This window comes from Zophobas morio, unplaced genomic scaffold, assembly GCF_036711695.1.
Source record: "Zophobas morio isolate AGI-343-1 ecotype UQ-CSIRO unplaced genomic scaffold, CSIRO_AGI_Zmor_V1 ptg000014l, whole genome shotgun sequence".
Taxonomy (NCBI): Eukaryota; Metazoa; Arthropoda; class Insecta; order Coleoptera; family Tenebrionidae; genus Zophobas; species Zophobas morio.
This window is the reverse complement of record NW_026972119.1, coordinates 13,721,122-13,735,410: the sequence shown is the minus strand read 5'-3', so window position 1 is coordinate 13,735,410 and position 14,289 is coordinate 13,721,122. Positions and strand designations below refer to the sequence as shown.

At 33.9% G+C, this 14,289-nt stretch overlaps 1 protein-coding gene across 5 annotated transcripts in view; it reads right to left on the bottom strand.

Annotated features, from left to right (window-relative positions):
- LOC135128557 (V-type proton ATPase 116 kDa subunit a 1-like) overlaps nucleotides 1–8,761 on the bottom strand; it is a 32,777-nt gene extending 24,016 nt beyond the window's left edge. For all 5 annotated transcript variants that reach the window (XM_064055435.1, XM_064055437.1, XM_064055438.1 and 2 more), the window contains exons 1-3: nucleotides 8,245–8,761; nucleotides 3,813–3,989; nucleotides 3,636–3,764 (exon numbers count right to left, since the gene is read on the bottom strand). In XM_064055435.1, coding sequence (XP_063911505.1) covers nucleotides 3,636–3,764; nucleotides 3,813–3,989; nucleotides 8,245–8,361 — 423 coding nt within the window. In that variant the 5' untranslated portion in view covers nucleotides 8,362–8,761. The remainder of the gene's footprint in view (nucleotides 1–3,635; nucleotides 3,765–3,812; nucleotides 3,990–8,244) is intronic.
- Between the last annotated feature and the right edge of the window lie 5,528 nt (nucleotides 8,762–14,289).

Sequence of the window (14,289 nt, the reverse complement as noted above, 5' to 3'; positions counted from 1 at the left end):
CCTCGCCGAAATTTATTACAACAATAAAATTAGTCCAACGTAATGTGACTGCTTAATTGCGAAGTAACGAATTTCTGGCACTTGTAATTGATTTTCCCTCAAATTGAGTATTGTTAATAATAACGACGCAATCAAAAGCAGCTTTGTTTGCTCCGATTCAGAATCAAATAAGGTCATTCTGTAAGCGACCTCGCGTTCGAGTTTTGTTTGATAAATCGCTACTAGTAAGTCTAGTCTTTTTCCAGCAATGCTGTATTTTATTATCACAATAAATATTGATTACACTTCGTGTATGTGGCAAATAATAAAACCATGCAAAATAAATATATATATAAAACAACAAAAAATAAATAAAAATATGTACTTATTGGAACCGTGCAGGTCAAGGTAGTGATGGATTAAGGAATTATCAATATAGAAATATTGTGCTATAGAAAGTATGCAGTACACCTTTCAATAGCATAATAAAAATACAAATAGTTACTGCAATCAAAAGAAGGATTAATTATTAATAAAATGCCATCAATCTTAATTGTACAGCTTACACTTCATTATGAAAAACCAACTATCCATAATCCAATTCAAACAAAATATTTTCCATGGTGAAACGTATCGATAAAATTAATCTACCCGATTATGGTCTTAGTTGAAAATACAACACGATTGTAAATTCGTTTTCTTTGAAAATTACGACTCGTGACGCCGATCACATGATTCTACACGCCCCCGTACAAGAATGCGTGACTATTTAAATCGTGGCGATTACTAAACATATTTAAACAATAGCGTACTTTGCACCTGGGCATCAATTTTATTTTTCCTCCAATTAAGCGTAAAACTGTTAATTATTCCCGGACGACCTGTAGTTAAACGAAATACAATCTGTCAAGGTTGCGTTCAAAAATGCGGCAATTTTCAAGGAATTGGGGGTATTATGTAAGGAACTAATTGAATTATTCTATGTGAAAAACAAATTAAAAGGAAATAATAAAAAAATTCTAAAGCATTCAGTGTTTAGTGATACTTTTAATCTACACATTTAGAAGATTCGCTCTAATACATCGGACAAACAATGAGAAACGTGTTAACTCTGACAAATTACCGTCACCGAAACCAGAGAAGTACCGAATTATTAACACTGCTAGTTTGAAAGTTTCCGCCACCTGACTTACAAAAAGTTGAAGCAAAGCACGTTGAATTTGGTGTTTTTTTTTGGCAATGTGATACCAGGCTGTTTAAATTTATAATAAAAAATTACCCCCAAAATCGACAATCCTGAGATAGAGACAGCTGAAATGTCTTACTTTGCACAAATGTTAGTAGTTTTTCACAGTTAAAAAATAATAAAAACACGTAAGAACTGACATAAAACGCAAAATATGATTGCGAAAACAAAGAAATATAAATTATAAATATAACAAGTACCTATACATTATTAGTTTATAGTTATTCAAAAACCAAACATGCATGTTTCTGAATGATGTTGCATTTAAAACTTTTGTGGTAATGGACGCTTTACGCTGAAAGTTGTACACGTGGTTTTCCAAGTCAGGCACGTGACTTGTTTCTAAGAGCGAGCTGGGAATTCCACTGATTTATGTGTAAAATCACCGATGCTTTAACGATTCCGACTTCGACCACTATTTAATTTTAGTCATTATTTATTCATTTATCAGACGAATTTAATATTACCATTAACCGTATGACACACAATCATGTATGAAGTGTTTCAACAGAACGAAACGATCAAATTACTTCTCAAAACAACTATCTATAAAACATACTAATTATACCATAAAGAATATGGAAAAAAACTTCTACTTAGATATATCAGAAACCGTTGATAAAATTACAATTATGTGGGATTACTGGGGAAAAACGTACTTGGCAGTTACATAAGGTGCACGTTTTCACTTTTTATGAGCCAAATTTTATCAAAATGGAATGCTGTGCTCAAGTGACACCCATATATCATAAGAAATAAATGATCAACGTGACTACCATAAACCGAAAATTTATACAATCGTAGATAGACATCTTATCCACTTTTGACGTCATCGGAAAATGCCAAAAATCACAACTGGTTTACATCCCAACAAATGCAACATTGTTGCAAGCTTGGCAAAATTTGGAACGCAATTTACGTAATTCGCACCATAAAAACACATTATATTTTTAGACTTTGAATTTAACGATATTTTAATCTAAACACGTGAATCACCCAATTCGTTGCTTTTGGTTTTATTATGATTGTTGGTACGCGAGATTAATTCCAATGTCTCCAAAAAGAAAGCAATAAAAAGATAACAGTCATCCGGCTCAGTGGATTTTTAATATCATTTTTTTTTAGAAACACGAGTACGTACTTAAATTACGTAACGACAGAATACTTGAATATTTTAAAAATAGAGTACCCATGACAAAATCGCTCATTACACATTTTCCAGTATTCGCGATGTGTTTATTCAACACTCGTAAGATAATTATTACCTGAGTCACAATTAGATAAAACTAAAACGTTTCGGATTGTTCCGGTGCTACCAGCCACGTTTATCTCCATTACGTAAACGTAAAAGTGCATTTTTTAGACGTGGCGTATGAAATTTAATCGGTGGTCATCACCCGGAAACCGTTTCATCATCGAATCAGTATGTTAATGATATTGCAAGATTAAACAAATCGTCTGTTTAAATAATATATAACAATGACAGGATAAGCCTAATTTTCGTAACATTTTTTGACATTAAATATGTTCAGACACAGGTCGTTACTACTAGTGTAGCACAACTAATTTCAGCTCTTCAAAAAAAAGTCAATTACTGTGGTAAAAAGAAACGAATCCAAGGTGATCCGAACGATTGACACGCTAAACGAAAATAGTGTGTGGAGATTAAATTTTACGGCACGTCACGTGGTCTTGAACCAAACAAAATAGTTAATAACACTGACGATAAGAAGTGGCAAACTATTTGGTCGTGTAGTAAGGTAACAAAAAGTGGTATGTGGCAAATGAACACAATTTATCCTTGCGGCTTTTCATGATTACAATTATCAATTAGAAACAACAAAATAAGCTCTTTTATAGATACGTCGGATCTAAACACGATTTTCAAATTACTCAAAGTTTGTATTGTGTTATGAGAAACACAACGAATGTTGATTAGCACGTATCGCGGCAATTAAAAATAATGAACCACAATTTACAATTATGGGACGTGTGCAATATTAAAAAAAATCTATGCGCCAAGGGAAATAAAGCCGGTTGTATGGTAGATTTAATTCTTCTCCGATGAGTGTTCAAGGTAAATCGGAAAATAAATTGCGGCTACGTAATACACCGACAAACTAATTTCCTTCGTCACTTTATACAAAAAGTTGTAAATGCAACACCTCACATTTGATTAAAAAACCCAATCACTGTAATACTTGATGCAATTCTGGAAAACATTGACATTCAAAATGATCTGACAAAAATCGTCGATCAGTTTATTTCATTCCGTGTTTGTATATGACTATACACACTCTTTCGTATTGATGAAATAAACTGATATAATCGCACATGTTAATAACGAATTAAATCAAACATCATGCTAGGTGAGCCAAAATATTAGCGTAATATACTGAGTAGGACTAACCTCGTCGAAGAAAACTTGCGTCTTCCGCAATATCTGCTTTAGTTCTGTGAGTTCGAGAAAATTTCTCTTGAGAGCTTCTGCGTTTTGATTGACCTCTCTGAGTTCGTTTTCCAGTTTTTCGAACGTAGCCTAGCAATCAACGTGTCATGGACAAAAACTCTCAAGGGGGCTACAAACCTCTAAGTCAATCATCTCTCTGGGTTGTGGGGCCTCTGGGTTTTCGCCCGTGTCCAGCATGGGGATGCCGTCTTTCTTGATTTCCTTTTCCAGATAACGCAATTTCCGTTCCATTTCATCGCAACGCCGGACTTCGTTAACGAATTTTCGTTGGAATACGTTGACGTCGGGGTTGAGCTGGTGGCAAAGATAAGTCGTGGTTGATTATTGAAGTAGTTTTAGAGGTACTTCCTGGAAGAATTACGAGGCGCCGTACGAGATATATAATGAGTTAGAGCTGGCGCAAGATCAAACACATGTTTGATGGTGTACTTCAGAAAATTATCTCAAAACATGCAACCTAATAGTTTATGACCACAAATCGCCTCACGTGAGTTTTATGTAGTATCTAAATAGAACATTTTTACTGTAATTATAATTTTTTATTTTTCTCTTTGTAATTATTTTCTAATCTCTCGGAAAATGAAGATATTATTACCATTATTATAATTACACGTTTCTATTAACTTTTTTGTCTGACTTGTACGTATATTATTAATTACTGAAAAATATGATAGTGTCATTAAATATACTAGTTGGGACAATTTTTTTCATTGGGTTGGACCGGCCATGAAACTAAGCGAACTATACTTTCTGCAACACTTTTGTCTGCTACCTTTGCAAAGTTGTCACTTAACCACGAGCTACTCATTCTTCTCTATTGACATTGCGGGGTAAACCACAGAGAAAGTTGGTGAAAAACCTCAAGGAAAGTGAAGGTCGTTTCAAAGAAGCAAACTCAGTAGGAATTCGATGAATCGTTAAGTCAGGGTCCAATCTCAACAAAAAAGCGCTGATCATTTTGCCAAATTTTACCTGTTTAAATATATGCAGTTCAAATTTTGTCTAACTATATGTATTTATCTTTTCAAAGCAATTAACAATTATCAATTATTATTTAAACATTCTTCACGTCGTAATTTATAATGTTGATAACAAAAATATTACTATTGCTTCTAAAATATATTATTAAAAAATAACTGGTAGCTACTGTTTTTGCCAAACTTGAATCCCGAGTGTATGTGGCCACTAATAAAGCGTCGCGGTAGACGTAAAAAGTCCGGACGAGTCCACTTTTCAGAATGCAGATGCTACACCACAGGTAACAACCTAAACTGTGATGACTCAACATGTTCTTCCCATAGCGTTTCCACTCTAGTGATCATTAATTTGCAAATTCGTCTACGAACTTTATTAAATTAGATGAAACTGAGTATAATTGCTTTGTATGAAGTTCGTTTACATCTGAGTGAATTTAAAGGTTATTCGACGTGATGAAACCCAACAGACTTGCGTCTATCGACCACATATCTTTATAATATAATAAAATTTGTTAATCTTGATAATAAATAATTATAGAAATTCTAGTTGAACAGTTTTGGTTCACCAAAAGTACTATTACTAACTGTATTGTATTCTCAAATTTTGGGGAAAATTGGACGAACCGTTCTTGATTTGATAAATAAAAAGAGCTGTGAGCCGGCATTGATCCCCGGACCTCTCATCCGTGACGCAGGCGTGCTACAGCTAGACCACGCCTAAGCGTCTGGGGGTTCGTATAAAGAATAAGACGGTTTAAACAATAAAAGAATGGTGTAAAGAATGTATACTGTACTTCTCCCACATTCATTGTCATGAACTGATTCATTAAATTTAAAAATGAGAAACTAAATCATTAATAGAGATTTTTTTTGTCTAAAAATGGTGAATCCTAAAAATGTTTGTGATTTCAGCTAAAGTTGGGCAGACTCTATCAATTTAAATTTACTCGCTGCCCTCATATTCTATGGGTGTTTTTTAAGTCTAAAGGTTTATTCTTGCAATAGAACACAAACAACGCTGAGACTCTTTCTTGCACACTTCTACGGCAACAAGGCTAAAGAAAAAAATAAAATGCGAGCGCAGCGAGCACGTTCAGGTGCAATTTAAAAAATTATTAATTGGCGTCCATGAGAAACTAAATTATTAATAACAATTTTGTTATTAATTAAAAAAGTGAGTTTAAAGATTGTTTGTGGTCAGAAATGTTGATTTCTTCAGAATAATTTACATACACAAGGAGATCTCGAGAACTATTACAATAAAAACTAAGTAGCCTTGCTGATCGTTCGTTTGTAAATATTTTTATGACACTAGATTAACTAGAAAAGGAACATTCAGAATACGAGTGCAGCGAGCACATTTAGGTGTTATTAAAATTTATTCGTGGGTGCCATTGGGAAGCTTAAATGTCTCCAAACGTGCTCGCTGTGCTCGTATTGTAGTGTGTGATTTTTAAAATCTAGAAATTTATTAGTACGATGAACCCAAACAACTTCTCTACACTTTCTTGAATATTTGTGAAATTAAACTTCGAAAAAAGAACGTTTAGATTGCGAGCGCTGCGAGCACGTTCAGGCTTCATTTTAAAAACTTGTATAAGATTATCAATTTTTCAGGAAAATGAGGTGAACCGTTTTTGATTTGATTGATCAATAAAAAAACTGCGGTTTGGCATTGATCCCCAGACCTCCCATCTGCGAAGTGTTATATACAGGTGTCTCTTTTATTTGATACAACCACTGTAACTTTTTTATTAAACCTCGCTGGATTTATTTTTTGTAAAAACTCAAAGCAACCAATATTCTAAAATCCAACAACTAATATTTAAAAAAGTTATTCAATAAAATAGACGAAAAATGTATATTTATTGATGACGATACAGTAGCTTGAAAAATTGACACATGTCCCTATATGTTTATCTTTAAAAATAAAAAATTGCAGGGGTTGTATCAAATAAATGAAACACGTGGTATATAAAGAACAATATTTGCCATAATTAAACAACAATACACAAACAATAAAAAAAATCAGGGTACGTTCATAGACCACAATTTCTGGAGTGTATTATTCTACAAAGTTTAAATGGCCTTTATCGACATAGATGACACAGAGACGGAAACGGGAGATCTACTTTTTCATACTCTAGGTACCCTCGAGAAGTAAAAATAAGTCTTTAGAAATCGACTATAGTAAACAAAATTTATTAGGAAAAGAAGGACATTTGACCCCGGATTTTCGAAAACTTTCTTCAATTTGTGAAAAAAATACAAAATAATTTCATATGAAATTATGACTAACATTTTTTTTATTATCGTAAGAACTACGATAAAAACTTCTATGTGGGGATGTCTACAAATATTAGTATAAGCAGCGTAAGCAATAGAATTTTTAATTTTGTAACGGACGTTTAAATAAACCAGAATTAACGCCTCCAATATGCAATTTCCAATTAATGCGGCAATAAACATTGGAAATAAATAGCTCTATAAATTCTTATCTTAAATCTCAACGGACTTGTGTTAAAGAAATAATAAAAAAAAAAAAATAAGCTTGTCCAACTGTAGAACAGTACTGACATCATTATGAACTCACTGTGTATTGGAAACCAGGATCCGTGATACGATTTTAGTTTATTCAAAAGTTTCTGGTTTCTGAACAGAGCGTTACATATTTATTTATATTTTGTGTAATTAGTTCAGCTCTTGAATACAATTTCCGTGCCACAACACTTCAATAGCACTACATAAGAATAGTGAAGAAGTCAAAGTCGTCTGACCACTATATCTCTCGAGTGACTATACCAAGCTATCAAAAAAATATGTTCTGGACAGTCCATCCGTAACACTTTGTAAAAAACTCGTTCCTGTTTAAGTCCAATTTATTTGCAATAAAAAATTTTATGGTGCTAATTAGCTTTGAGTACCAGTACAGCTTCAACTCTGTCAACTACTGTACTGTGTACATTGTTTATTAGGACTCCAAGAATGCTTTCTAATGATCCACAGGTTATTGTTCTCATTTAAACCATTGTACAAGAACGAACATCCAACAATTTAGCCACGAAACTGAAAACACAATTGTTGATGACGTCAAAGAAGTAGGGGTGCCAACGCAAAACCATCGACTTTTCTCTTGTCTCTGGTAGCTATGGTTACTGTACACCCTGTGGAAAATCCGGGGCTATGATCCGGGGTACAGTCCCAAATTTGGGCGCTTCCGTGACCTTCATGAGTCACATTCAGTTCAAATAAGGTTTAACATTTTTGAACTAGAAGAATAAGTCAATTTGTATTTCGCAATGACAACGTGGAAGAACAAGAAGTAACTCGAGTCGATGGCAAAATAAAATATTTCCCGCCTCTTTGTCCCAGTCGCTTGTCTAAAGCAGCCCCTGGAGTTTGTTAAAAAAAGTGACAGGAGCAGTATTGATTACTGGGAGCTGAGATGAGTGGGGTGAATTTTGGAATCCATATAATGTGTCACTGCAGTGACTACTGTAAATCACAATCACTAGAGGGGACTGCTAGAGGGTAGGTGACGTGGAAAATTCCAATGATTTATTTTTACTTACATCTCGGAACTGCACAAGGCCCAGTTCACCCAGTTCTGACACACAAGCATATGCGGCCTCACTTTGCAAGAAGAGTTGACAAAGTGTCATCTCAGCACTTCGAAACAGTGATGCCATTTTGAGTTGGCTTCAGCACTATGCAGTTCAAACTTTAATACATAAAAAGCTGTCACACTTATACGAAGTTCATTACATGGGCGTACGCAGCCGATCAATAACAAAGTGAAATTCGCCACTCCACTATGACAAGTTCCAAATGCCGAAAATCACCAGCTGCCTGCCATGCGCACTGAGAACTAGCTCTACGTCTACATCTAGGAGGGGAAATGTTCGACCGCCTTACACCTAGCCGGCAACGAACGTTACGCCGCAGCGAACGGGTTGCCTACGCGTAAGACGAATCATATAGTCCGTTTAACGCGGTGGCGATTATGGTAGTTATAACACATACACATTTTTAAAACACTGACCAAACTTCTGAAAACATCTCGTACAACATCGGAACAAATGCTAACAAACTCTGGGCTTCTGGAGATGCTGCGGCGAATTTATAGCCTCGGATAGCGCCGACGCTTGACGCCTGATCCTGGAGGAAGGTTCTGGAAAGGTCAGGGGAAGGAGACCAGGGGCGCTACATTGGAATATTTCGCAACGGAGTTTGGGCGTGTCTGTTTAGATTTTAACAAGAGTGGATATTTTTTTCGTCTTGAATAGTATAAAAAAAAACAGCAATTGTTTGTCGAGCAAATTAGGGTAGTTTTGGGCTACATGGTGATATTACTGATAAGGTTTAAATACGTATAATAATAGTAAGATTTATTGACTAACAGAACAAAAGTTCCAAAAGAGACAAAGATCAAGAAAAATAATATTAGTAATTTAAATTGTACTTAATTATTACTAAAGACGCCTTAAATAATTGTCAAACATATGTTGCGCACAATTGAATATATCTTTAATCTTCTAAGGTGTTAAGATTCCTAGTATTTACTAACGGTTCTCTGAAATTAAAAAAGATAATTCGGTACTATCATTTTGATTGTTGAACAGTTTATAGCTAAACCTAAGCTCAAATTTTAACGAGTCTCTGATTCAGTTATCGCTAATCTGTGACTCTAACTGTAATTAGATTTATTGAGACCAATTTTACATATTAAATAATTAGGTACAAAATTTCCTGAGGTAAATAACTCTCGAAAAGTCAAAATCTATTAAAATGAGCTTACTTAACTTCTGGTTTGGTTACAGACTTCAGTATTTCTAAAATGCAATTCCGGAAACCCCGACAATGTTTTCAATGTATTTAGTATAGAGCGAAACCGAATCAGACGCCAACCTTAACCATTGCCTGGTTTGCCCTAGCTGAATGCCCGCTTTAGGCCTCCCCGTAGGGCAAAGCGGGCAGTTGTAAAGATTTAGTTATCTGCTTCTAACTTTTTTTTGATAAACTTTCTTCAATTTTAGTTATGCATCATTGAAAAGGGTTAAATCAAGCATTATAATATAAAAATTTAAAGGATCTAGATTATCCATAAACTACTTTTTTTAATATTTTTCCTTATGGTGCCCGCTTTGGGCCCTCTTCCCCTACATCTACTTATTTGTTTTTTTTGGTATTTTTGTTTTAATAAATCTACCTGAAAATTTGTTTGTTGCAGTTCATGTTAGCCAGTTTGATTTATAGGGGTGGTTTGTCTTAAGCCATAAAAGTTTAACTAGGTACATGCCGACTGAGCAAACAGTATTTCATACCTGATAATTAGAATCATTTTAACAACATATTTCTAATTTATTCAAAACTAGACATTGGCGAATGCCGGTCGTAGTAAATTTTGAAAACAAAACCCAAAGTGAAAACAACTTTAATAAATTTACGGATAAAAGATTATCCTGAACTTATTTCAACGGACGAAAATGTTTTCTGCAAAGCATGTGGGAAAAAGGTAACTGCTTTTAATTACATTTAGGTATATTGTATATTTTTAATGCGATTGCTCTAACTTGTTTCTGTTTTGAAATATCTTTTTTTTAATTTTATTTTTTAGATGACATATGAGTAGAAGTTCCAAATGCCACATGCTTCACATGTCAGTTTCAAACAATCTCTTGGCGGAAGTTCAAAGAAAAATGAACAACAAGTCAGGCGCGGATGCAGGATTTCGTTCAGGGGGGGGGCAATTTTTGTGCAATTTTACCTATCTACCAGAAATTCGTTCTAAATAAGAAAATTTATAAAATTTTAGCTAGTATATTCTTTTTCACATAACATGGGTGACATTTGGTTCTTTTCATAACACGTATAGTGTACAGTAGAACTTCGATAATCCTAATTAATTGGGAAAAGGTGTGTTCGGATTAACGATTTGTTTGGATCAGCAATTTTCCCAAAAATCTGAAAGGGAACTGAATAACAACTTCATACACAGCTGAAAACAAACTTCAAGAAATAAACCTAAATTTTATTAAACAAAAATTACAGAATTCTCAAGCAATAATGGATAATAGATACATTCTAAAAAAATATTACTCCGTGACCATAAACACGCTATCTTTTGGAATAAACATCCCGGGATCTATACCCTGAAGTATTTCAGAATTTTTAGATGAATTTTTCAAAAATGAAATTTTCCATTATGTATTCGTATTACCTCCATTATGCAAATTTCGACCCATTCTCGACGATTTTCGAAATTTAACTAAATATATTTTCTAGTGGATTTTGGACCTCAGAAGTCATCTCTGGCTTCATTTCTTCGATAATAATTTAAACCATTTTTCCAGAATCGTTGAAATATCGCAATTTTTAAAAATTTCGAAAAATTCGAATTTCACAGCGAATTTTCCGAAAATCTTGCTTCGTTACCATAAACATGGTATATTTTTGAAATCAGCACGTCGGGATATAATCTCTGAATTTTTTCAGAATTTTTAGAAAATTTTTTCGAAAATGAAATTTTTCTCATGCAAATTTCGACCCATTTTCGACGATTTTCGAAATTTAACTAAATACTTTCTCTTGTAGATTTCGGGTCTCCGATAACTTCATCCGTTTTTCCAGAATTAGTTAATTCAGTGCTTTGAAATATCGCAATTTTTAAAAATTTCAAAATATTCCATACAACATATGCAGAAAGATCTTGCGTCATTTTTGGAAGTAGATGCATGTTTTCAAGTTCAGATCGGATTGCAGCGTTTTTGTTCGGATTAAAGAGGCATCGACTTCAAATAGCCTCTGTTCGGATTAGTGGATGTTGAGACAATCGTGAGTTCGGATTATAGAGGTTGTACTGTATTTACAAAATGAAATATGATCTCAAAATTTTGAAATTGGTCAAAATAAAGGACCGCGGTCGTGTGTAAGGGGGGGCAATTGCACCCATTGCCCCCCCCCCCTGGATCCGCGCCTGCAACAAGTATTTTAATTCAGGTTTATGTAAAGCGTTGCTTGGTGCCAATATTCCCATTTTTTAGAAAAATATTGTAAATATGTTATACCGGACGAAAGTACGCTGAGAAAAAATGATGTATCAGATATTTACAGTGGGACTATATTTCCATGGTATTAAAGAAATTGTAAAAAAAAACAATTTATACATATATCGTGTAGTAGACGAAACTTCTGATACTTGGGGGCGTTATATTGCCAATTTACTGGTAGATTATTAAGTGATAAGTGAAAATAGAGCTAGCTAATTAATCCAAGTTTTGAAGACTTTCAACTTTTGAATGTCATTATATTTTGCATTTTTTTTTTGTTAATATACATAGCCATCTTTTCACAACAAGAAACTTAGAACATGGTTAAAATGGTACCTGTGCAAAATCGATATTTCCTTATACAAATTTTCCATTTTAAACATGTTTTAAGTTTCATGTTGCGAAAAAAAGTCTACACATTTTAAAACAAAAAGGCAAAATACAAGCCCCGCCCACCCACCCTATCTCAATTGTGATGATTTTTTTTATTCGTCGTGAACCAACTCAACTTAACTGCAAAATACTTATTTCTTTACAAGAAATTAAAAACATGTTTTTCATTAGTATGGTGCTGTTCAAAGAATTATTATTATTATTATTATTAAGAAGAAATCAGCTCAACAGGCATATGGCCCAATTATTGAGTTGTAAAAATAAATAAACTAAATAACAATTAACTTGTATGACAGAACTTTTTAAGGTCAACAAGTTTTGATGAAAATATATCAAAATCTTGTTCAATATACGAATAATTTTGCAGCGCTTGATAAAGGGGTGACATTTTCAGTACATTGGTTTTAGGTACAGGTATCTGAAAGCAATTTGTATTTCTTAGGTTTGACTGAGGCACCCGTAGGTACACTTGCTCAAGCAGTTCTGGACAATCAATTTTTGCATTAATGATTTGGTGTAAAAAGGATATTGACTCAGTAATTCTTCTTGCAATCAGACTGTCCATGCCAAATCTTTTTAATAAAAAGTTTTGTGGAAAACCCTGACTTGGGTAAACATTATCAATTAAAAAAGCTAAGTACTTGATGAAGCGTCTTTGAATTTTTTCGAGCCTATCAATGTGTACGTTGTTAACAGGATTCCAGACAACTGAGGCATACTCCAGTTGCGAACGAACAAAAGAGTAATATAAGATTTTTAATGACTCCACCACTTCCAAACCTTTGATATTACGTATGACAAATCCAAGTGACTTATAAGCAGATGTAACAATATTGTCAATGTGTACAATGAAATTTAATTTCAAATCAAATGTAACGCCCAAATCACGTATGTGCTCTGGCCTGGCTAATATATTATCACCAATTTTGTAATCAAATTTGATTGCATTTTTCTTTTTAGTGTACGACATAGCAAAACACTTCTCATGATTAAGTGCCAAGTCATTAGCAAACAACCAGTTTATTATTTTTTTAAGATTTGATTGAAGTTCTTCACAATCGACAACATTTTTCACTTCTAAGAAAATTTTTAGATCATCTGCGTACATTAAACACCTCCCAGTTAAATTCTCAACAACGCCATCAATAAATATATTAAAAAAGAGTGGTCCCAGGACCGTTCCCTGTGGTACACCACAAAGCTGAGTATATGACTCTGAGCGATAACCCAGGCAATAAACATATTGAATCCTATTTTCAAAATACGTCGTAATCAAGTTTACTAAAGAGTCTGAAATTCCAAAATATCTGAGTTTACGAATTAGAAGACGATGATTTATTTTATCGAAAGCTCGAGAGAAACCTGTATAAATACAGTCAACTTGACCCTGTTTGTCCAAAACGCTACATATATACTGAGCTTTTATAGCTAAATTAGAAACGGTAGACCTCCCCTTCACAAATCCATGCTGACTAGTAGTAAACAATCGAGAGACATGAGACCATGAGAGTAGATAAATGAATGAAGAACGAACTCAAACACCTTTGAAAAATTGTTTATAATGGCTATAGGCCTGTAATTGACGACCTCAGAGCGGCTGCCCTTCTTGAAAATGGGGGTGACACGAGATTCCTTCCAAGCATCTGGAAATTGGCAAGATTTAAAAATCAGGTTAAAAATAAGAGTTAATGGCTTTGATAGCACCGCTGCGCAGTCTCTAATAACAAAAGACGGAACTAAGTCTGGACCAGCGATAAGAAGTGTAGGCCTTAACTTCCGTATAGCCTTAGTGACAGTATCTTCTTCTATTTTATTTATATTTAGAGAGTCAGAGTTAAACACAGTGTTAAAATTATCCCTATTAAAATTGTCAATAGAAGGTCCTTTTGATTGAGTATAAACTTGCCTGAAACAAGCAGCAAAGGCGTCTACTAAGTTGAGGATTATCTAAATGCTCGTCATTGTATGTCATGACTGATGGAATCGAGGGAGCTTTATTTTTGACTTTAAAGAATTTCCAAAATGTCTTTGGATCATTTTTCAAGTTAACGCTGACCTTGGTTAAATAAGAAATGTAACCCTCTTTAACTAATTTTTTGATCTCCGCTTTTAGTTTTTTAAACATTTCATAATCTTGTAAATTTCCATTTTCTTTATACTTATATTTTTTGTTAA